This window comes from Halichoerus grypus, chromosome 8, assembly GCF_964656455.1.
Source record: "Halichoerus grypus chromosome 8, mHalGry1.hap1.1, whole genome shotgun sequence".
NCBI classification, from domain to species: Eukaryota; Metazoa; Chordata; class Mammalia; order Carnivora; family Phocidae; genus Halichoerus; species Halichoerus grypus.
Genome location: NC_135719.1, coordinates 148,174,114 through 148,197,966, shown reverse-complemented (window position 1 = coordinate 148,197,966; position 23,853 = coordinate 148,174,114). Strand labels below are relative to the sequence as shown.

The 23,853-nt window shown below is 47.7% G+C and overlaps 1 protein-coding gene and 1 long non-coding RNA gene across 10 annotated transcripts in view; one reads left to right on the top strand and one right to left on the bottom strand.

Annotated features, from left to right (window-relative positions):
* PPP2R5C (protein phosphatase 2 regulatory subunit B'gamma) overlaps nucleotides 1-7,985 on the bottom strand; it is a 121,336-nt gene extending 113,351 nt beyond the window's left edge. For 5 of the 9 annotated variants that reach the window (XM_036086249.2, XM_036086252.2, XM_078054234.1 and 2 more), the window contains exons 1-2: nucleotides 7,351-7,566; nucleotides 6,372-6,437 (exon numbers count right to left, since the gene is read on the bottom strand). In XM_036086249.2, coding sequence (XP_035942142.2) covers nucleotides 6,372-6,437; nucleotides 7,351-7,377 — 93 coding nt within the window. In that variant the 5' untranslated portion in view covers nucleotides 7,378-7,566. Of the gene's footprint in view, nucleotides 1-6,371; nucleotides 6,438-7,350; nucleotides 7,567-7,812 lie in introns of those variants that run through there. The other 4 variants (XM_036086250.2, XM_078054231.1, XM_078054235.1 and 1 more) reach the window with 4 other exon arrangements.
* A 195-nt stretch (nucleotides 7,986-8,180) lies between these two features.
* Nucleotides 8,181-23,205, top strand: LOC118531951 (uncharacterized). The gene is made up of 2 exons (XR_004915476.2): nucleotides 8,181-8,814; nucleotides 20,601-23,205. It is a non-coding gene; the product is annotated as an uncharacterized LOC118531951 (long non-coding RNA).
* The last annotated feature ends 648 nt before the right edge of the window (nucleotides 23,206-23,853 follow it).

Here is a 23,853-nt window from a genome sequence, read left to right as displayed (position 1 = left end):
AAGAGGGACAGGAGTGGTGACTACTCCCATCTGCAACACACACCCCAGGTCCAACACGCTTTCTGGGGCTCCGTAATTTAATGGTGATCCTGTGTCTGCTTAGGTGCTTTAAAGCATCTATTTCCACTGGTTGGGGTCTCTACAAGAAACATGCTCCACCTGGTCCCATGTCTTCAGCAGCTGCAGGGTGTGATGGATGGGGGGCCAAGTTACTCCCAAGTCTACTGAATGCCCATGAGCAACAGGTGGGACACTTCGTGAATAACAGAAATGGTCAACACTTAATTTCTTAACAGGTGAGGACAATATTCTTTTTATCTCCCCCAATGCTTGTACAGAACAAGACGATCAAAACAAAACTTTCTAATATGTATATAAAATTTATAAAATATTTTAAAAAAATATACAGTTCACCCTTAACACAGGTTTGAATTGCGTGGGCCCACTTCTATGAATTTTTTTCAATATACACTATACTTAAATGTATTTTCTGCTATGATTTTCTTAGCATTTTCTTTTCTCTGGCTTCCTTTATTGTAAGAATACAGTACACAGTAACTACCATACCAAGTATGCGTTAATCGGCTGTTAATGTTATCGGTAAGGCTACCCGTCAATAGAGGGCTATTAGTAGTTAAGTTCTGGGGGAGTCAATAGTTATACAACAGATTTTTTGCTGTGTGGGAGGGACTGACACCCCTAATCCCCATGCTGTCCAAGGGTCAACTGTATATGTATGTTCTACTGAGAAAAATTCCCAAAATAAATGCAAAACAAAAATTAAGAAGCACAAAATACCATATTGGAAACCTTATTTTTAAAGGGAAATCCTATTTTGAACTGCTTTAATTAAAATAAGATTCTATGGTGGTACATCTTACCACTGACCTCCGCTGCAAAGCAAAACCAAAACCAAAAACCCTCTTCTTAAAACTTTCACAGGACATTAGAAAAAGACCCAAGTACCATAATCTTCTGTTTTAGTCCACTGCTATTTATTTAGAACAGATTATACTGAAAGAAAACTCTGCATCAAAGTTTCCTTAGAGGATCAAAAGATAAAGAAATGAGATTTTTTTCCCCTTCTAATTTACCATATCAGAAAACCCAGCAAGCTAACTGATTTAAAGCTGTCCTTCCTGAGCACTTTTAAAATCCACCAACAAACACTTCTGGCCTCCAGGTCCTCACATACATGGCAAGGGCAAAGAAAAATCAAGTTAAATTGCTGTCCTCGAGTACTTAATCTAGTCAGGGAGGCGAATCGAGGTAAATAAAAGTCGTCCAAAGCAGTGTAAATGATAAGTAACTGCTGGAGCCAATAACTGCTATTCAAATTTAAAAGATGGAAAAAAATAGGGGCCAAGATAGTGAGAAAAGCTTCCCTTAAATTTCAGAATGAACCTGCATTGGAGCTAAGACGACGAAGGGACTAAGACGGGACAGTGAAGAGCATGGGGAGGGTATTCCTCAAAGCAAGGTCTGGAGACCCCTAGGGGGTCCTGTAGACACTTTCTGGGGTCCGTGCTTTTATGAGAACACAAAGCCATGATTTGCCTTTGTAACCATCATTAGGTCAATTTTTCACAGGCTACAAGGCATAGGGCATCAACAGACTGAATGCAGGAGCCAGCTAGCTTCCATTAAACCAGACATTAAAGAAGTTTGCAAAAACATGGTGCAATGCCATATTTCTCAGTGAATTTTTGTGACTAGTTATTTCTCATAAAAACATGCTACTTACGTTAACAGGTATTGGGTAGTGTTACTATTAAATGAATTAATATTTTAAAAAATTTCAGTTTTAATTTCTAGTAAGAAAAGTTATCAGCTACAACTGACCTAAATAAAAGCTCTTTGGGACCCTAATTTTTAAGAGCATAAAGGGGTGCTGATGCTCCTTTGGTCTGAACACTGTTAAAGGAGAACGGGTGGTAGGCATGATTTGCAAGCAGACGTACATACTTTGTGGAGGGGTCTTTCTAGAGCAGTGGTCTCACCGGAGGCCATTTTGCCCTGCAGGAGACGTTTGGAATGTCTGCAGACATTTTGGTTGTCAGAACTGGAGGGGCTGTGGAGCCACCGGCATCTAGTGGGGAGGGCCAGGTGCACAGACCACAGGGCAGCACCGTGGGGAAGCATCTGGTCCACCCGTCAACAGCGCTGAAGGTGGGGTGCCGGCTCAGGGCAGCGGGTCTCGCTTGGGAGGCACTCAGGGTCTGCTAAGCGCCCAGCTAGTCACACGGTCACATGGAGGAGCGAGCGCTGGGAAGGGACGGGAAGCTCACAGAACCTGCTCCTAACTCACATGCCCTCCAACTCACAGCTGATTATCCCCTCTGCAGAGCCTCTGTCCTTCCTGAACACCAGGGCGCTAAGCAAAGACGATGCAGAGTGGCTGGGAAAGTGGGCCAAGACATGGCGATCAAAAGCAGGGAATTCACCCCTATATGATAGTCACTTAGGGATTTCAAAAAAAAAATTTAAAGTACGGGTTCTCTGGGTCCTGAGTTTCACTGGAGTCCAGTTTAGGGTTGTGTGCAAAAAAAGCGGGAGTGTTAGGGGAGGCCCCCAGTGGTAGCTCGAGTTCAGAATTCAGCCTGCAAGACAGTGGCTTTGGTGTTTTGGGGGAGGGGAGTTGGGGACTCTCATCTCAGGAGGTGATAATCACAGCCGCCTCCCCGGGAAACACACCTACCAACAAACCACTTCCAGTGTCCTCCAACACTCAAGTTAAAATTCCTGCTACACAGCCGAGTGACTAGAATGTCGAATTTTCTTAAAAAGATACTTTTCACAAAAATGTTATTTCTGTTACCATGTAACGGGTTATTTTTAAATGAACTAATATTTTTGAAATTTCAGGTTTAATTTCTCAAACATGACTCCCCCAGCTACACCTGTGGGACCTCAGCAAGCCTGGCTCCCTGTCTCTGCAACACCAAGGCGGGCTGGAGGGGACGTAAAGGGACAGATTACAGAGAGAAAAATGTTATGACTAAGGGCAGAAGGTGTCAAAATAAGCTAACAAGTTGGAGAGAACCATTCAGCTTTCTTTTCAGCAACAGATATTATGTCAGGTTGCCGTAGAGATTTCAAACAAAACTAAGCTGAAGCAGGATATGTAACATATGTGACCAGAGAACAGTGCTCAAAACAACCTTTAATGTGCTTAAAACAAATCACTTTACAGAGAGCATTAACACTTTTAAAAACATAACTTTGGACACAATATACAAATTAAAACAGCTACTATAAAAAAACACCATGGCATGGTCTCATCTTCCAAAATGGACTTTAGCAATCTCTGAGCGATTGATGACGATTCTAAATATTCATCAAGTGGGCCTAGTTATGTCTGCACAGCTTTGAAGGTGACACTGAGGACAGCTGCTCAGAGCGGAGTTCCCTCTGTCAGTCTCCCGAGTACCCAGGAGCCCACCTGCGGCCTCACTCCTTAAAAGCGTGCCACGAAATAAACCCGTAAGTACTGGGCAGAAACTTTTGTTTCCAGGACACATGTGGATAAGTCAAATGTAAACACCCTATTTGAAAGAGAATAAAACAAACAAAAAAATACCAATACACATCATTCAAGGAGCAGAAATTTCTAGAAAAATGTGCACAGCAGCAGTTATGACCTTTAATGGTATTTGGTTACGTCGGAAGATATATTCTGCCGTACATCTCGCAGGGAAAACTTCTTTCAAGAGAGGTCATGCCTAATCTATCACACAGAGTTAAAAATGGTCAAATCTGAAACTCCCCATGTTTTTAGAGGTGAGGAAACAGGGCCATGGAAGTTAGGTGACGTCACTCAGGGCACTCAGGAGTCAGCATTTTTACTATCTACTCCCCAGGTTAAAATACTTTCCTTTCTACTGCTCTATCCTTTACTGCAGGACTTCATCTTCTTTACCAAAAACCCCGTGCCATCAAATGTTCCTTTGTTTTAACCAAAAACTGTTCTGCAGTGTAAGCCACTGTTCCTTTGTTTTCCATGAGGCTGGTTTATAGCCAGCCAGGATTTTAGTATAAGGACCTTTTCCAGTCTTGAAGTGGTGTGTAAAGTCAACCAACCACAGGCCAAGTTCTTTTTACGTGTTCTCTGTTGAGATGATTTCCCAAGCCTGGCCACTCTGCCCCGGACGGACACCTGTTCCGCATGCCCCTCAGGCTGGGAAGTCCCAGATGGGGGTAACTGCCCCAACACAGGCGAGTTCACAGGCTGACCCCAGCAAGAGCCGGCTGTGAAGGTGACAGGACATTGAACGGGTCTGAAGGGCAGCACGGGCATAGCAGTCCTATTCGAACGGTTCAGGTTACAAATATTCAAGTTCAGAGGAACGTTGACAGGAGAGGAAAAGAGTGCACAATGAGGGTTTCATGCACCTGGGCGGGTCAACCGTATTCGGTTAACTGGGTGGAACCAGAGGTGAAGAAGCAAGATGAAGACTGAGGAGGGAACCGACAATGAACAAAGTGAGGCTCAACCCAAAGTTCAGATGAACTCAAGTGCCTCAGTCTGTACTCCTGCAAAATAATTTACACAGTGATCTGCCAACTGTCATGCTTAACATGCCATGCTGCCTCTGGTATCCTTATGAGGAAGTAGTGAAGGGCCCACCATTTCAGTATTTTTCGGTGGTAATTTCAAGCTCTGTAGCTCCAGCTCTTAGACAGTAGCACTAGAAAAAATACAAAAAGACAAGTGGGGCATCACACTCAAGCACTGCAGGCCACACCTCAAGAGTCTCAAGCAACTGACAGTCTAGGAACCCAAACCACCTTAAAAACACGCACTTTACGTACTAGCGGTTTTGTTATGTCTAAGTTAACTGATGGACGTTGCAGGTTCAAACTTAACATTATCCATCCTCATAGTCAGGTTCTTTCTGCTAAAACGGGAATATATGAACCATACACACGGATATTCTTTGTCACACTAATGGGAAGAGGAGACAGGTGTGTGAGCAAGAAAGGTTTGGGGGAGCACTGGAAGCCTTAGCAGTTTTAATGAAACATCAGTAAACAAAAGGAAAGAAAACGCATACACCCTTGCAGAGTGACTAAATTTCATTTAAATCAATTTAGTCAAGAAAGTGACACAGAAGGAAGCAAGTCAAAAGCAAGAATACCACAGGAAAACATGATTATCTGCTATAAAGACAGGGCAGAGGACGACTAGTACCAATAATCCCCAACTACTGATATTTAAGGAACCTTTTGGATATCTGCTTTTTGCTTTGGGGAGGGCAACATATTTGCTGGAACAAACCACCTGCTGAAGAGCAGGGAGGCTTAGAACGCACCAAATGATAAAGAAAAGATATCCCCCCCCAGGGCTTAAAAAAACAAAAAAGGCTACTGCCTATAATCACCAGTTAACTGTGTTTCCCCAGACAACACTGAACTCATTCTAATTTGACTTACAGGAAGGGGTCTGACACTTGGAAATTAATGTCATCTGTGATAAGACTGGGGACCTGGATGATCCAGCTCTGGAGAACGTGACACTATAATCAAGTTGCTTCTCGGCGACCAATGATCCAAAAGGGCCTACTATTAGCTCAGCCTGGGTCCAGACAGCTCCTGAATCCCTAGCCTGCGGGGCTCCAGTTCAACTACTCACAAGGAAGAAAAGGCAAAGGCAAAGTGCTGGCAACTGCAAACATTCTCAAAGCACAACCGTGCCAAGGAACGCCATCAACCCCACCAGGTGGACCCTGTCCTCACGGAGCCTTCCGGCTGTTCTTCAAGAGCCCAAAATTGAGAAGCAAAAGTCGTCAGAACTGGCCAACGCAGAGAGAAAAAACAAGTGAACGATGATAGAAGACTGTATAAAAATACCCAAACTAGCTAAACCGAGAGGTACCAACACCCCTGGGGAAAGAGGCTGTGGGAATCAGACATCAGCAAAGGAGCTAGTGTGAGACCCAACCAGCAAAGACGGCACCAGGCAAGCAGAGGTGATAGAAGGAGGAGCCACTGAGAGGGAGGGACCTGACCTGGCCGCTGGCTTGCCAAGGAAGGAAGGGGAGGATCTGAAAGGTAGAAGGAGCATGAACAACTGGGGTGAAACCAGTCTCTGCAGGAGGGCGGCTAGATTTGAGATGGGGGGGGGGGTGGTTATGAACTTAAAATTACCAGCTGCACAGACACAACTTCCATAAACACATCTGTATTTTCCCAGACTGAAATAATAAAAACCTAAAGAACTAAAATTTCAGGTTGTGAAGGAGACTAGGAGAAAATATCATGCAGGGAAACATTCTAGAAGAGCCTGGTTTTCACCACGCTGTTTTTCTGCCCTTAGTTAAAAGGTGTTCATGAAAAAAAAAAACGGAAAGGGAATATATGGGAGCAGTTACCTCTGATTCTATTATGTCTTGTCCTTCTTTTGAACTTTTTCCACTTTTCCCTGCTTTTGGTGATTCCTGGGAAACATCAAGCAAATCAATTAGGCTTCTCAATTTTTAGACTGCTAAACATCAGATAAACCAAAATGCAGTTTTAAAACGGATTTACACAATTTAACTAGAACTTCTGATAATTTTAATCAGTATCACCAAGAAATTCTGCCTCACGTTATTTAGAGATACAACACTGCGAGGCGACACCCCTACCCCCAAATTCAGATCCTCCTTGTTTTCTTGATCTGTATTTGGCGTTGAAAACTTCAAGCAGAAACAGATAAACCCACATTCACGGTACTCTCGGCGTTCTGATGGATCCACATCGCATCCCTTTCTGGCCTCCCACCGTCAACCCCGCGAGCCGGGATTTCTGGGGTGATTCTGAGATGCTACGGAGCTCCACCTGGAGCAGAAACGTACCGCTCCCCCCCCCCCCAAATGCAACGCAGCACACTCACAGCCATCACCGCCGCCACCCAGGATGATAATAGTATTTCAGAGCCCCAGAGCGTCCCCCAGGAGAACTGACAATTCTTCACCAGCGTGAAGCGGGGTCCATTCGCTCCCCTTCCCCCGGCCGGGGTCCCTCCAGGCGCCTGCAGCCCCCCACCCCTCAAGCCCGTGCCCAGGCTTCTGCGAGGCTGGGTCAACTACCTCCGCGACCGCACCTGCCCCCTCACGCCCACCGCGCGCGCTGCCCTGGGGCGGGCGCCCACGCCGCCCCCACCGCGGCCGCGCCCCCGCACGCCGGCCCGGGCCGTCCGGACCCCAGCCCGGCCTGGGCCCCGGCGCCCCTACCCGGCGCTCCTGCGCCCTCGGGACCCCGGAGCCCGCCGCACCCCGCTCCCGAGCAGTTCCCCGCCCGCCCTCCGCGCGGCCCCTGCCCCTTCCCCTCCCCGCCCCTGCCCGTCCGGCGGCCCGGGCCCGGACTCACTTTCTCCTTCTTGTTTTTATTCGGCATGGCTGGTGCGGACCGCCACCGCCTGCCCCCCGCAGCAGCAGCAGCGCCCCCGCCCCGGCCGTCGCGACCCCGGCCGCCGCCGCCGCCGCCGCCGCCGCCCGGGACTGAGTCGCTCGCTCGCTCGCACTTCCCCTTTTCCAGGCTCCCACAGGCTGCGGCAGCCGCGGCAGCGGCGGCGGCGGCGGCGGCAGCGGCGGCGGCGTCTCTCCGCCCCTCCCCCGGCCCGGCCCGCCCCGCCCCTCCCCCAGGCCCCCGGCCCGCCCCTCCCCGCCCCTCCCCCAGGCCCCCGGCCCGCCCCGCCCCGCCGGCTCCGCCCCGCCCTCGCCCCGGCCCCGCCCCGCTGGCTTCCAGGCGCCCTGCCATTGGCCGAAGCGCCCTCACGTGCCCTAACGCTCTCCGCCGCGGCCCCGCCCCTGCGCGCGGCCCCGGGCCCACCTCCCTCCCACGCAGAGCTCTGGCTCCCCGGGCCTCCTCAGCGGTCCCGGGAGCGGCTGCGAGGGGCCGGCAGGGAGAGCCGAGCCCAGTCTCGGAAGGCGGCGTGGGGTTGCAATGACGCTGTTGGCCGGCACACGCGGCGCAGGTGCGGGACGGAGAGAGCAGGGGACAAGTCAGGCGTGGAAAAGGCACGTCTGAAAGGGATAGCAACAACTTCTGCAGCTGGCGGGACGTGGGCTCAGCGCGACCCGCAGCCTCCCGGCCTCGCCCCCTCGCCGGCGGCGGCGCTCGCCAGGGCCAAAGGCGCCCGCGCACCGGCGCAGAGGACCGGCTGAGGAGGCCCGGGGCCGCGCGAGCGGCGGTTTCGCCGGGCCCCACTGGGCTCCGGCCACGGCCGGAGGCCCCGCCCCCGAGGTCCCCGCATTTGGCCCCGCCCCCCGAGGCCCCGCCCCGCGGGTCGCGCTGCAGCTGCGCCAATGGGATTTTATTTTATTCTTCCATTTGGCTTGATCGTAAACCACGTGAGGAAACCTCTGCATTGTGACCAGGGGGTCACGTGTTCTTTCACCTCCCTAACAGCTGTGGGGAAATGAGTTTTCCAAGGGAAGAAAGGTAACTTTTTGATCCGCTACTTCCGCAGTCTGTCTGATGGCGGAAACTATGGGAGACCATTAATGACGGGCATGCAGACTGCAGAGGTGCGTTAGGTGGTAGACTGGGGGCGTGGACGGGTTTCACGTGTGACCAGCGTTGGTGCCTCAGCCGTGATGACGGCGGGGCTGGATCTTGAGCGGGCGCTTAGAAATCCTTGCCTTCTCTTGGGCACCCGGTTTTCGCTCCTGAAAGTTGCGAGGCAAAGCATTTTCGGTTATTCTGTTCTGCTCTGCGACGGGAAAGCTGAAAGAAGAAGAGAAAAAGATCTAAAGTGAGGATTGTCGTGGGAGGTCCTGAAAGTTCTGCCTGCAGGTGTCTGAATGCACGCCTTCAGACGGGTATCAGCAGGTAGACCGCACAGCCTCCAACAGCTATTTGTGCAGAAGAAACGGTTTTAAGTGGGTTAATAGTTTATCCGAAACAAATAGTTAAGAATAAGGGGGGGTAGAACAATGCCCTCCCCCCATTAATTACGTTTCATTTTTAAAATAAAATATATGCTATCAATTTAACAAACCCAGTATACATCCATATCAAAAAGGAGTCGTTCTGGAACTGTGACGTTATGACCATGAAGCTCTAAAGGGATAGAGGGACTTTCCTGAGACAAGTCTATGCCGCTGATATCCTTGTTACCATAGCCCCTGATGCAGTGTTGTTGCAGATCATTCACTCAACGGACTTTTGTCTGATGCCCACTGTGTGCAAGGCACAGGGCAAGGGATTCCACTGTGGACAAGGCGCTGCCTTTGTCCACTAACGCTACACATCCTTGAGGTGGAAACAGAAGAAAGCCAGCAATCAGAAGGATATGACATTCAACAAGTCCACGGGGACTGGGGTGAGAGGGTCTGGCTCAGAAGCGCACAAAAGCCCTACACAGGAGTATTTTGTTATGGCTAGAGATGAGAGCGAAGGGTCAGAGGCTCCCGATTCAGACTCTGGCTGGCCTTGCCAAGGAATTAGACTTCTTTTTGAATGTGATTCGGGGTCCCTGAAGGATATTAAACTGGGGAGTGACACACATGTGCACGTGGAAGACATCTGTGGCAGGAATGTTGGGGGTGGGGTAAAGGTAGGAGGTCAGGAGAGCAACAGGGATGGAGTTATGGCCCAGGTGTGCGCCGGGGAGGTGTCTCTATGGCAGCAGCAGGAGGAAGGGTCACAAATACCGAGGAGGTAGACTTGCTCAGTCTAATTGCTTAGTCTAAAGGCTAATGCCAACGTGTGTAGCTCAGGGAACACAGTGACAGAAGAGGGACACAGCAGAGCAAATTTTCCAGGGAACACGATTTCAGTTTGGGGGCACCTTGAGTTTGAGCTGCGTCTGCAGCATGCCGATACTTGGCCAATGGAAATGCAGATCTGACATTCAGGATAGAGTGTCGATGTATCGTCAGGTTAGGTATTTATCAGGTCACTTTGAATTTGACAGAAAGCATAGGGGTGAGACACTAGGAAAACTGCCTAGTGACCTTGAGGTCATAGTAACCAGAGGCACTGGGGTCAGCATCATTGCCTGACACGTGCTCCTCCCTGGCCCTTGAACTGGCTTTCGATTGCCCACGTTAGCGAGGGCCATCCCATAGCCAATACTGGCCAGCAGTGAGTTACGGAAGATTCACGGAGGACCCTAGGTATGGTGCAGTGTCCTGGCTGATAGAGGGAGCTCCTTCTTTTGAAAAAAGGGATTGAAAATAAGCTCTCAGTGAGATACAGAGACATAGAGATTGTGTTCATACTCATGTGTGTGCATGGATGGGTGTGTGTGTGCGCGCGCCTGGGGTTATCTCTTCTGAGATACCCTGTATTCTGTGTTCATAAAGTTACTGCCCATATTGCAGAAAAACCTTTTTCCTTCAGATCCACCTTTCTGGGACACTTTTCTGAGATGGTGAAATGCTTCTCTGTATTGTGGATTGCTTCATTTATGCCCCTGGGGTCTCTCTGGAGGAGCAGAGAGGTCCCCAGAGGATCTAGGTTTCTGACTGCACTGCAGCCACCAGCCACAGACCTGCAGAGACTTGCTTCTCCATTCTGGGGAGCAGACGAGGTGCATAAAAGCAGGGCAGAGAGAAGAAGACCCTTGGTCCAGAATCAGCCGAGCTGCCCCTTCCTGCATCTGCCATTAGAAGCTCTTTCCACTGGCTTATCTTCAAGGATGCCTATGACACAGTGGCCCTGCCCTCGTGTTCTTCTCTGAGGCCCATCCCAACCTGGCCCTGTCTGCCAGGCTGCAGTTCTGGTCTCCTTGACCCAGAAAGCCCCTTCTCTTGGCTCGCTGGACACCAGCTCTTGCGGCTTATGTTTCTTCATTTCCTTCCTGCCCCGCCAGGCTGTCTGAGCATTAAAGTGAGTTCGCATACTTGGATTTTCGGCTGTTTCCTGGGGTACCGTTCCCATCTTCGGCCTTCTGCGTTTCCCAGGGTCCACTGTTTGTTGGCAGCTTCCGCTGCTTCTGTAGTTTGGCCCAACTTCTCAGACTGTTGTTCTCTGTCCTCCTGCTGCCTCTCTTTGGCTGTTGTCTCCCCCCCAGAGCTTGGGGTGTGCTGGCAACCCCTCCCCCTACTGGGTCCATGTCACCAGCCCCAGCAGGCCCCCAGCCCCGACTCCTCACTTGTGCTCGTGGGGGCTGCCCATAGTCAGGACTGGACGATAACTTCTTCAAGGCTACCGCTGACGCCTTCCCCACTGTAGAAGTTCAACTCACCTACCCTCCTCCTCTTTCCTCACCTCATTTCCACTGAAATGTCATTAACTAATTTCTTATCGAAGTTGGATCTATTTATTCATGCACTACACGTTTGCCTGCAGATTTGGCGTGGAGGCATAGAGAGTAAATTTAAGTCAGCTTGCATTGAAATGAAATACCCGTGTAGAGTGCCGACCACAGCAGCAAGTTTACCTGCCACCAAGTGGACAATGGTTTGATGAGTGGTGCTATTCAGTTACAAGGACCCAAGCACACTCTCAAAATCACCACCTGAAGGTCCACAGGCGCCCAGAGAGCTCTGTTAGATGAAGAAAAACCTCTTGCTTGGCTCTTGAAGAGCTTTGACAAATGCCATGAGCCAGTTGATCCCATTAGCTAGGACTAAACCCCTCCCAGTCCTGCAGCACCATGCCTGGAGTCCTCCTTCCCCTAAGAAACTAAAAGGTGAGCAATCTAGGAAGGTTCTGAAAACTTAAAGTTTCATAGGTTGTTCTAAAACCATCTATGAAAGTCCTAAAAAATGTTCTAAATAATATTTCAATATATTTCATATCCAAGTATTAAAAGGGAAACAACCCAAAATATAATTTCATTTTCATGTAAATGGGGTGAAATACAGTCCCTTTCTTTTTCCCTCCCCAAACCCCAAGTCCAATGGAAGCAAAAAGACAGGACAGAAATAACCCAAGATGGAGAGAGAAGAATACCCTAAGAGCATTAGAGACGCGGATTAGGAGGTTTTGGAGAGAGGAGGGCACGTTCAGAGGCTGGCAGGCGGCAGGAAGCCTGCTGGAAGGCAAGTTGTTGCTAAGTAGGCACAGTGTGCTCAGTTTGAGTTCTTGTCCTAAGTTTTGGGTTATTGGTTCGAACAGGCAGGAAACATGGCTCAGTCAGGAAGGTCTAAGTGGAAATAAATTAATGAAAGGTCTCTGTAAAGAGGCATGCAGGGCTCAAGCAAACGGGAGACAGCAAAGCATGCTGGGGCTGACAGTCTGGGAGCTGTCCCCATTCCCACGCCTCACTCAAACCCTCTAAACCGATGGTTCTTAAACAGGGGTGATTTTGTTCCCCAGGGGACACCTGACAATGTCTAGACATATTTTTGGTTGTCACAACTGGGTGGAGGGGTGCTACTAGCCTCTAGTGGTTAGAAGCCAGGGATGCTGCTAAACATCTTACAGTGCACAGGGAAGCCCTCACAACAAAGAATCCTCCCGCCCCAAATGTCAACAGTGCCAAGGTGGAGAAACTCTGGTCGAAACCCACGTAAAACGGATATGATACAATCCACCCTTTCCCCTTTGTGGTTACTGTGAGTGCCTCAGAAGGTAATGGGTGTGAAAGCCAGAACTGTTTCACTTAAGAAGAAATTGTCCATCTGGATGGAACTCTACAGTTTGCTGAATGCAAAACACACACACACACACACACACACACCACACACACACACACACACACACACACACACCATCATCTTTCTGTCCTTCACAGAAAACCTGGAGAAAAAGAAAAGCTCAGCTGTGTCTTAGAAAGGTGAGAGGGGCACCTGGGTGGCTCAGTCAGTTAGGCGTCTGCCTTTGGCTCAGGTCACGATCCCAGGGTCCTGGGATAGAGACCCGCATCGGGCTCCCTGCTCAGCGGGGAGTCTGCTCCCTCTTCTTCTGCTCCTCCCCCTGCTTGTATGCACTCCCTCTCAAATAAATAAAATTAAAAAAAAAAGAAAGATGAGAGCAACGGTCTGCTGTCATGAGCAGAATTCCAGGTAATGACCCTATCCTGGGACAACAGCATGAACCGCCATCGGTTTTAGAGCTGAACGGTGGTAAGACAACCTTTCTGAAAGTAATTCTGAATTGTGGTAAAGTACACATAATTTAAAATTTACCATGCTAACCATTAAAATGTACAGTTGAGGGCTGTTAAATATATTCACATAGTCACATCCAGTTTTTTTTTTCATCTTGCAAAACTGAAACAATCCCTCATTCCCGGCTTCACCCAGCCCTGGAACCCACCCTTCTACTTTCCGACTCTATGGATGTGACAACTCTAAGTACCTTGTATAAGTGGAATCATACAGTATTTGTCCTTCTGCGTCTGGCTTATTTCACTTGGCATAATATCCTCAAGGTTCATCCACATTGTAGCATGTGATAGAATTTCTTCCTTTTTAAGGCTGAATAATATTCCATCGTGTGGATAGACCACATTTTTATTTATCCCTCATCCTTTGATGAACACTTGGGTTGCTTTCACGTCTTCACTGCTGTAGATAATGTTGCTGTGAACATGGGTTTGCAAATATCTCTTTGAGATCCTGCTTTCAGTTCATTGGTATACAGCGAGAAGCAGAGTTGCTGGGTCATACGGTGATTCGATTTTTAATTTTTTACGTAACCATCATGCTATTCACCATAGTGGCTGCACCATTTTACATTCCCATCAATAGCACACAAGGATTCCAATTTCTCTAAATCCTCATCAACACTTGTTTTTTTTTTTTTTCTTTTTTGATAGTAGTCAACCTAAGTGGTAGGAGGTGATAATCTCATTGTGGTTTTGATTTGCATTTCTCTAATTATTAGTGATATGGAGCGTCTTTTTATATGCTTCTTGGCTATTTTTATACCTTCCTTGGAGAAATATCTAGTCAAGTCCTATGTCCATTTTTAAATTGGGTTGTTTGATATTTTTTTGTGTTGAATTGTAGGAGTTCCTTACATATTCTGGATGTGAACCCCAAAATGATTCACAAATATTTTCTCCCATTCTGTAGGTTGCCTTTCTACTCTGTTGATTGTGTTCTTTGATGCATGGAAGTTTTAAATTTTGCTGTCATCCATTTTTTTTCTTTTGTTGCCTGTGTTTTTGGTGCTATGTCCAAGGAATCATTGACAATTCCAATGTCAGGAAGATTTTCTTCTATGTTTTTTTTTTCCTGAGAGTTTTATAGCTTTAACTCATGTTTAGATCTTTGATCCATTTTGAGTTAGTTCTCATATGTGGTGTAAGATAAGGGTCCAATTTCATTCTTTTGCATGTGGGTATCCAGTTTTCCCAAGACCATTTCTTGTAGAGACTGTCCTTTCCCCATGAATGGTCTTGGCACGCTTGTTGAAGACCATTTGACTGTCTATGTGAGGGTTTATTTCAGGGCTTTTTATTCTATTCCACTGTCCTTTATGCCTGTCTTTATGCCAGCCTGCTGTTTTGATTCCTGCAGCTTTGCATAATGTTTTGGAACCAGGAAGTGTGAGGTCTCCAACTTTGTTCTTCTTTTTTCAAGATCACTTCGGCTATTCAGGATCTCTTGAGCTTCCACATGAATTTTAAGATGAATTTTTCTATTTCTTCAAAAAATTCCATTGGGATTCTGATAGGGATTGCATTAAATCTGTATATTGCTTTGGGTAGTTTTGATATCCTAAGAACATTAAGCTTCCCAATCTATGAACACAGGATGTCTTTCAATTTATTTGTGTTGCCTTTCATTTCTTTCAGCAATGTTTTGCAGTTTCTAGTGTATAAATCTTTTACCTCCTTGGTTAAGTTTACTCTGAAGTATTTTATTCTTCTTGATGCTCTTGTAAATGGAATTGTTCTCTTAATTTTCTTCTATGGATTGTTTGATTTTAGTCCATGTAAACACAACTGATTTTTATATGTTGATTTTTGTATCCTGCAACTTTGCTGAATTCATTGATTAGTTTTTTTTTAAGATTTTATTTATTTATTTGACAGAGAGAGAGAGAGTGAGAGGGAACACAAGCAGGAAGAGGGAGAGCAGGCTTCCCGCTGAGCAGAGAGCCCGATGTGGGGCTCGATCCCAGGACTCTGGGATCATGACCTGAGCCGAAGGCAGATGCTTAACGACTGAGCCACCCAGGTGCCCCCTCACTGATTAGTTTTAATGGTTTAAAAAAATGGAATCGTTAGGGTTTTCTACATATAAGATCATGTTGTCTGCAGAGATAATTTTACTTTTTCCTTTCCAATTTGGATGCCCTTGTTTTCTTTTTCTTGCTTAGTTGTTCTGATTGGAACAAGTGCTGTGTTGAATAGAAGTGGCAAAAGCCATCATTCTTGTCTTCTTCCTGATCTTAGAGGGGAAACTTTCAGTTCACCATTGAGTATGAAGTGAAATATTGGCTTTTTATATACAGCCAATAGTATATTGAAGTAGTTTCCTTCTATTCTTAGTTTATTGAGTGTTTTTATCAAGGAGTATTAAATTTTGTCAAATGCTTTTTCTGTATCAATTGAGATGATCATGTGCTTTTTTTCTTCTATATTCTGTTAAGTGGTGTATTAAATCAATTGATTTTTATACATTGAACCAGCTTTGCATTCCAGAAATAGATTCCAATGGGTCATGGTGTATAGTCTCTTTAATGTACTGCTGAAATCTTTTTGCTAGTATTTTGTTGAAAATTGTTGCATTGATATTCATCAGGGATATTGGTCTATAATTTTCTTTATTATAGTGAATTTGTCAGGCTTTGGTATCATGCTAGTTTCATAGGATGAGTTGGGAAGTGTTCTTTCCTCTTCAGTTTTTTTGGAAGAGTTCGAGGACTGGTGTTAATTCTTCTTTAAATGTTTGTAGGGTTTGCCAGTGAAGACATCTGGTCCTGGGGCTTTCCTTTGTTGAGAGGTTTTTGGTTATTGACTCAATGAGACTGTCTTTTTAGAATGAATGTTTTAACTTTTGCAACAAATTTCCCCTCCAGAGGACTAGTCCTTCACTTTCAAAGATTATGTACCTTTTATAACCATGCACTTTCTTCAGAAGATTGTTAGAACATGTTTTTGGAAGAGTAAACTCTGAAGTCATTACTTTATTGCTATATATATTTTCTTCTTAAACAGGAAAACACAAGCAAGCCTCAAAAATATTCTCAACTTAATTTGGCATACAATGACTTTTGGCTTTTCTAGATATCAGATTTACTCAGAAGATAAAGAAGAGTTGCCACCATTTCAGGTGTGTAATAAGATGTAGAATGTGCAGCAGGCTTATAGAACCATGAGTTCTGACTCACAGTAGACGCATCTAGGACTAACGACAGAGGGGTCTTTCATATGGCAAGTTCCTAGGTAGGAAGGTCTACAGGCCCTGGCAGCTGTGAATTCATGGGAACGACAGAGAATTGGTACAGAGGATCCTGAGTCTTGCCACTTGCTGTTTGCACATCTTGTGCAAGTTTGCAGGGCTGAGTTTCTGGGGTCTCTTAGAGATGTGATAATCTGCGTACAAAGCCAGGTCAGAAAAAACAGACCCAGGATTCCGCTAACTCGGCCCAAGAAGCTCCTAGAGTCCTCAAGGGGGTTCCTCAGTGAACCTGTGGTGTGCCAAAACAGCACTAGCTTTGAAGTCAGAGCCATCTGCTTCATTCATTCATTCTTTACTGAGCCCTACTAGCTATGTCTTGTTCACTTAACCACCGTGGGGCTCAGCTTCCTCATCAACTCAGTGGAGATTACAAATGCCTCCTTGAGGGCGCCTGGGTGGCTCAGATGGTTAAGCGTCTGCCTTCGGCTCAGGTCATGATCTCAGGGTCCTGGGATCGAGTCCCGCATCGGGCTCCCTGCTCCTTGGGAGCCTGCTTCTCCCTCTGCTTCTCTCTCTCTGTCTCTAATGAATAAATAAATAAAATCTTTAAAAAAAAAAAAAAAACAAAAAAAAACAAATGCCTCCTTGAAGGGTGGGGGGGACGGGGGAAACAGGTGATGGGGATTAAGGAGAGCACTTGTCGTGATGAGCACTGGGTCGTGTATGGAAGTGCTGAATCACTATATTGTACACCTGAAACTAATGTAACACTATGTCAACTAACTGGAATTAAAATAAAATTTATTTATTTATTTTTTGAAGATTTTATTTATTTGTTTGAGAGAGAGAGAGAGAGCACATGAGAGGGGGGAGGGGCAGAGGGAGAAGCAGACTCCCCACTGAGCAGGCAGCCCGATGCGGGACTCGATCCTAGGACTCTAGGATCATGACCTGAGCCGAAGGCAGTTACTTAACCAACTGAGCCACCCAGGCACCCCTAAAATAAAAATTTTTTAAAATGCCCCTTTGAAGATCTTTGTAAAGAGATGAGAAAAAACTTATATAAAGTTCCCAGCACGAGGTCTGGTCAGAACTGGCTTCATGGGTCTGTGACCTGTGTGGTCACCCCGGGCCACGTGCAGAAGGCCCCATGTTTGTTTGATGTTCAGACATTATCATCTGGAAATTATTAATATTTTTGGGCATGGGGCCCCACATGCCCGTTTTGCACGGGGCCACCCGAGTCATGTCCTAGTCCTGTGCTGGGTATGAATTAGAAGCCAGGGTGGTGGCAGGGGCGCTGTTGTTCCTGTCCTCTCTGTACCACTTGGTACCTGCACATGCTTTCCCTCTCTCCACTCTGGGCCTTCTAGGAGGCACAGGGGAGGGCATTTCCAGGCTGCCATGGCCTACAGGGGCACTGTGAGTCATAGCGTGTGCACACCCAGGCGTGGGATGCCAGTGGGGCCCCGAAGCCCCGCACCCTCCCCGACATGGTAAGGACCCTCTCTTGGCATTGATCGGCCTCCCGCTCTCCAAGCAGGGCCGCCCCTCGGCCTGGAGCTCCTGGGGTCTCACGAAGATTTTAGGGAAGAAGAGTTTCTGATTGTGACTTTCCTTTGGCCATGGGCATGAGTCTGTGGGAACACATCTGAACCATTCCAGGACAGGGGTTTACACCAAAGTGGGCCTCCTGCTCTCATGCAAGTGGAAATCATTGCAGCCACCCCTCCAGGCTGTTGTCAGGCTTCTGTGACATGTGAACACGTCTGACATGTGGTTGGTAGTTGCTTAAAGAACCTGTGATGATGTCAGTACGATCAGCCCACTGTGTGTGTGTGCCCACCGGTGACTTGCACTGGAAACAAGATACAAATACTAAAAGCTAGCTGTATTTTATTCCGTCTATTCTGTAACCATCTCATCAGCTTTTTTTCTCTTAAATATATATTTGGAAATTCCTTCCAATTTACAAAAAGCTACAAAAATAAAATCAGTGTAGAGAACACTCATATACCCTTTACTCAGATTCACCTATTTTTAATGTTTTCCCCCATTTGCTTTGTCTGTCTGTCTACCATCGTCTTTTTTTCTGATCCATTTGAGAATAAACCACTTGTATTATGGCCCTTTCTCCCCAAATACTTGCCTTCGTATTTCCTAAGAATAGGGACATTCTCTTTCATAAGTGTAATGAATGAATTTATGTTGATATTTTCGTTTTGTCAGTTGACTGAGGTAGACTTCCCACCACACTGTTTTCCTCTCGTGTAGAATCCAACCCAGGGTCAGGTGTTACATTGAATACCCAAGTCTCTTTAGCCTCCTTCAATCTGGAATTTTTCTACAGCCTTTCTTTGTCTTTATTGATATTGACATTTTAATTTATTTTTTATTTTCTAAAAACTTTAATTAATTTTTTTTAAGCAGGCTCCATGCCCAGCGTGGAGTCCAACACAGGGCTTGAACTCACTACCCAGAGATTAAGACCTGAGCTGAGATCAAGAGTCAGACACTTAACTGACTGGACCACCCAGGTGCCCCTTGATATTGACGTCTTTAAAAAGTACAGCTCCTCCTTCCATTTTAAAATTGAATATTCCTAATTTTTGTTGTCTGGTGTTGCCTTTGATTTGTTTGAGGTTGTTGTGTCTTTCTCTAGGTAACGCTTCTGGAGACAGTAATGCCCTCAGCTTTTAATGATGACTCCGGATGCTGGTCTGAGTCAACATTTTGAAGCAAGAGCAAGTTTTTTTTGGGTGACCCTAATGTCCCTTTGTGCCTTCCTTTCCTGCCTACATGGCCCTAATGCAAACCTGATCTCTGAGAAGAGTGTGCAACTCATTCACGCTGAGATAGAAATATGACCGTGTAGACAGTCTTTCCATGCATTAGCTCTCTCGATCTTAAATAAAAACTGGGGGCACCGGGATGGCTCAGTCAGTTATTGTCCCACTCCATCTCGGCTCAGGTCTTGATCTCAGGGTCGTGAGCAGCCCGGGCCGCTACAACAGTAACACAGGGAGATGGCGTTAATGGCTCCCGGTCTTCGCATCTCTCAGGGTCCACACATTTCACCATGTGCTTTTTCAGGGAGCTCCCACTGTGGGCAGAGCGTGCGTCCCTTTGGGTCCAGCACAGATTGGCATCGGCCGGTAGGATGGGGCAGAAGTGAAGGTGTTTCCGTTCCCAGGCCTCGGCTTCAACAGGCCTTGCATGCTTCTCTTTGCTCCGGGTGCGTCTGCCAGGGTCATGGGAAGAGTGTGCCCAGGCCAGCCGCTGGTCCTTGGAGGAGGGTGCTTTTTGGAGCAGCGCCATCCCTACCAATTCAGTGTACATTAGCCAGCCCTAGGCAGCCACGGATGCGAGAGTGATCTCCACCAAACCCAGCCTGGATCAGCTGACCGTTCCGTAACCCACAGATCTGGGAGAGGAAAGAGTGTTTAAGTCACTGCGTTTTTTGGTGTTTTTGTTATACAGCACTTTTGGCAATAGTTATATGGTACAAGATCGAGCCAAACCATCAAAATAAAGGCAATAACTTAAAAGTCTGCCTTCTCTCTTATTATTTGCTCGTCATTTGCTGCGCTACCTTGCGTATCTGGGGTTGGATTATAGCGGTGAAGAAGACAGACAAGCCCTTTCCCTCACAGAACTTACGTTCTAACGGGGAAGACAGACAATGAATTTGTAAGCAAACACACGAGTGAGATCATTTCAGACTCGGACATGCTACCAGAAAAGCAGAAACAAAACAAGACGGGTAGTGGGTTAGTGCATGCTGTCCAATACAGCAGCCCCTCTCCATGTGGACAGTTAGGTTTAAATTCATCAAAATGAAACAAAATTTAAAAGTCATGAGAGCCGTATTTCTAGTGGTCCAGTAGCCAGTGTCTAGTGGCTACTGATGGGACAGTGTTAGATATGGAACATTCCCATCATCACAGAAAATTCTGTGGACAGTGTGAGGTTAGACTCGATAGGGTGTCTGCTGGGGGATGGTGGCTACTTTACCTACAATGATCAGGGGAGGCTTCTCTGAGAAGGTAGAGTTTGAACCGAGATCAGAGGAGGGAGTCAGCCATGTCAGATACCAGGAAAGAGCACTGCAGCCTAAGGACCAACCAGTGCAAAGGCCCCGAGGCATAAACTGACATCGGCAATGCAGTCTGACTTAGACGATGAAAGGGGTCGCTCTGGCTGAAGAACAGGGCTGATGTGTACATGGGTGGGTGGAAGAAGCTGGAATGCTAGTTGGTAGCTTTCACAGCGATCGTGGCTGGACATAAAGTTGACTTGGGCTATTTTTTTCCATCACAAATTGCTGCTGGTACTGACTGGCTAATTTCACGTCCTCATTATTTTCAGGCTCCTTCTGCTCCTGAGGCGACACTGACCAGCACGGTAATACTGTAAGCATTTTACAGACTGCCTCTTGAATTGGCTTCGACGTGATGGGGAAGGCCTGGTTACAGCTGCGTGCCTCTTCTTTTTTCAAAATCTAACTCACGCCAAAAGAAAAGTACAAACTGCACAGATTTTGGCAGGCACAGGTAAACGAGAGAAAGAAGAGTTCACAATTTTCATAGCCCCATCTTCTAAAGACCGCTGTCCACGTTTTGTGCGTACGTTTCCAGTTTTTTTCTGGTGCATATATGTGTATTTTTTCCCCTGGCACAAACACGATCATGCTAAACCTGCAGTTTCACAGCTGAATGTCCCTAACATTGTTCTGTGACGAGCCGTGGCACCCGTGACTCGCTCCTGTGGCTCTCTCCGTGGACCCTCCTACCCAGGAGACGGCTTTTTCTGCCTAATCTCCTGCCCCACTACCATGATCAGAGCTACCTTCTTCATCCCTTCTTCATTCCCTTCCTCCTCCAAGTCCTTATTCTCTCTCTCTGTTGAACTCCGGCGAGGGCTGCTCCCTGAGACCGCATGTGCTGCTCACACCACCTACCACCACGTTGCCGAGGCAAAGACCCCCCAGTGCCATGTGGGGTCTTGCCCAGGGTCGTCCTGCAGCTCTGCCATCTTCTGACTCTGCCAGGGTCTCCTGTTTGCATCTTCGGACTGGTGGACCTGGATGCCCAGACTAGATGTTGGTGGCCACTGAGAGCCTTGTCTCTCCAGATCTTTCCACCACTGGCCGCCTTGGCTGGAACGTCTGCCCTTGTTCTGGCCTGTGGGGCCTGGCCCCAGTCTCCTCGGTCAGCGTCCTAGTTTGGTCATCTGCTCCCCATAAGAGAGAGTTGGAGTATCAGGAGTCTTTGGCCCCTGGACGTCCATTGATTTCTCACCTGATCAATTCTGCCCGCCCTTGTCACTGACCTGCCCCTGACACAGGCTGGATCGGATCACATCCCTCTTCAGAGTCTCCGATGGCACCCGCAGGACAAATGTAACCCTGCGGCCTGCCAGCAGGGCCCTGTGAGCTCTGCCCCTGCCCGTGCTCCATCCACACACATCCCCCCCCAGCTCCCCCAGCACACCCCACCCCCACCCCCGTGGTCTGCTCCGGCCTCCCCCTGCCCTGGGCTTCCCCGGCCTCCTGACCTGTTGAAATCCTCCTTGGTCTTCAAACTCAGCTCAAAGTCTACCCCATCCCCGCCGCCTCTCCCCTTCTCCCCTGGGAGTCACTCCCTGCTCTGCGGTTTCCGCCCTCTCCGGCACTCTCGTGGGCCCCTTACCAGTCCACCCCTCATCTCTTGCCTGGGATTTCTCGCCTCTCGTCTCGTCTGCTGGGGCCGCCACGTCAGCCCAGTGCGCAGAGCCAGGCTAGGTCCGCACGCCACCTCTCTTACTGCCTACCCCCCCCCACGGGCTGGACCTCTAGGTCACAGAGGCCACATCTGTAATATGGGTATAATTACTTGTGCCTCCTTTAGACAGTGCTGCAGAAGGAAAAATAAGATGTGACTCTATGAATCTCTCTCCCTCATGAATCTGTAACTCTGTTAGGGGCAGGAATCACAGCACATTCCTCTTGGTCTCCCCACTGCCCGACCCTACCGCGCTTGGTATGCAGAAGTCACTCAATAAGTGATTGTGGAACTGGGCTGTCATGTGCTCCTTGCATGAAGGGCCCTTCCCGTATTCCCATGGGGCCTGGCATATTTTAGCCACTCAGTAAATGTGTTTTGGATTGAGCATGGTGGCGCATTCCCCAGGAACTTGAAAACATGTCCTCACTTATTTCTCATGTGTCGGCGCGCTGTGGCCAGCTGCTGACTCACGCTGGTTTCCTTGCACCCTGGAGGAGCAAAGAAAAGTGGCATGAAGGGAAAGAGGGGCCATATGCCCAGCAGATCTTCCCTGAGACACTCGGCATCTAGAATTATTCACTGTTTGCAGGGGAAAGATGGCATTCTAATTTATGTGCTTGGCATTCTCATTCTTGTCGTGCCCAAAACCCTTCTGCCCTGCGTCACTCGATGTCCACATGCTGCAGGGGCTGCTTTTGCCCTGAATGTGTTGCCCATTTTTTCCCTCCTTCCTTCCTTCCTTCCTTCCTTCCTTCCTTCCTTCCTTCCTTCCTTCCTTCCTTCCTTTCTTTCTTTTCTTTCTTTTTCTTTCTTTCTCTCTCTCTCTCTTCCTTTCTTTCTCTCTCTCTCTTCCTTCCTTCCTTCCTTTCTTTCTTTTTCTTTCTTCCTTTCTTTCTTTCTTTCTTATTGAAGAATAAAGCAGAGCTCTCAAAAGGCCATTTTAAAATGGACTTCCAGGGGTATTAGAATTATTGAGATTCTGCACGAAGCATCGCATGAAATGCCTTTTATCTACAGCCAGCTACACCAAGAAAACGTAACCTCACTTCGAAACACTCTCCAAAGCCATGATCTGCACCTGTGCAAGGTGGGGTGAGGCCGTGAGAGCAAACGGAGATGCTGTCACTTGGGGCCCAATATCCTACGCCCCCCAAAACAAGGCTGGCCTGTCATAGCACCAAAATAAACGAGGCTATTTTGGACCTAAACTATGATTCGTTTTTCTGGATGTTGCCGAAGACTATAAAATACTCAGCACACCCACATACAGACTTGTATGCTGAATAACCTGCAGCTATTACAAATCCGTTCACTTTTATGGGCATTTATTCAGTACTTACTCTGCTTAATGATGAACCAGGAGCTGTGAGGACTGAGAGGGCTCCACCTCACAGGGGGTTGGGAGAGGGACTCACATCAAGGGAGCAAATAAAGGACCTCATGAAGTCGGTCCTGCAGACCCAGGCCCTGGCACGCAGTAGGTGCTCCATGGTTGCTCCTGGCATGAATGGATTGATAGCACTCACTGTGCACAGCACCTCTGCACGGTTCTCTCCTTCTGGGACGTTAACAGGGCAGGTGCATTAGCATCCTGGGGCTGCCGTAGCAAAGTACTGCAAAACGGGGTCCTTAAAAAACAGGAATGTGTTGGCTCACAGTTCTGGAGCCAAGGGGTCTGAAATCAAGGTGTTGGCAGGCTTGCCTCCTTCTGAGGGCCTCGACGGGAGGTTCTGTCCCAGTCCTCCTCCCTGGGCTTGCAGATGGCCATCTTCTCTCTGTGTCTTCCCACTGTCCATGGGTGTCTGTGTCCCAGCCTCTCCTTCTTAGGAGGACACCAGTCCTATTGGATTAGGACC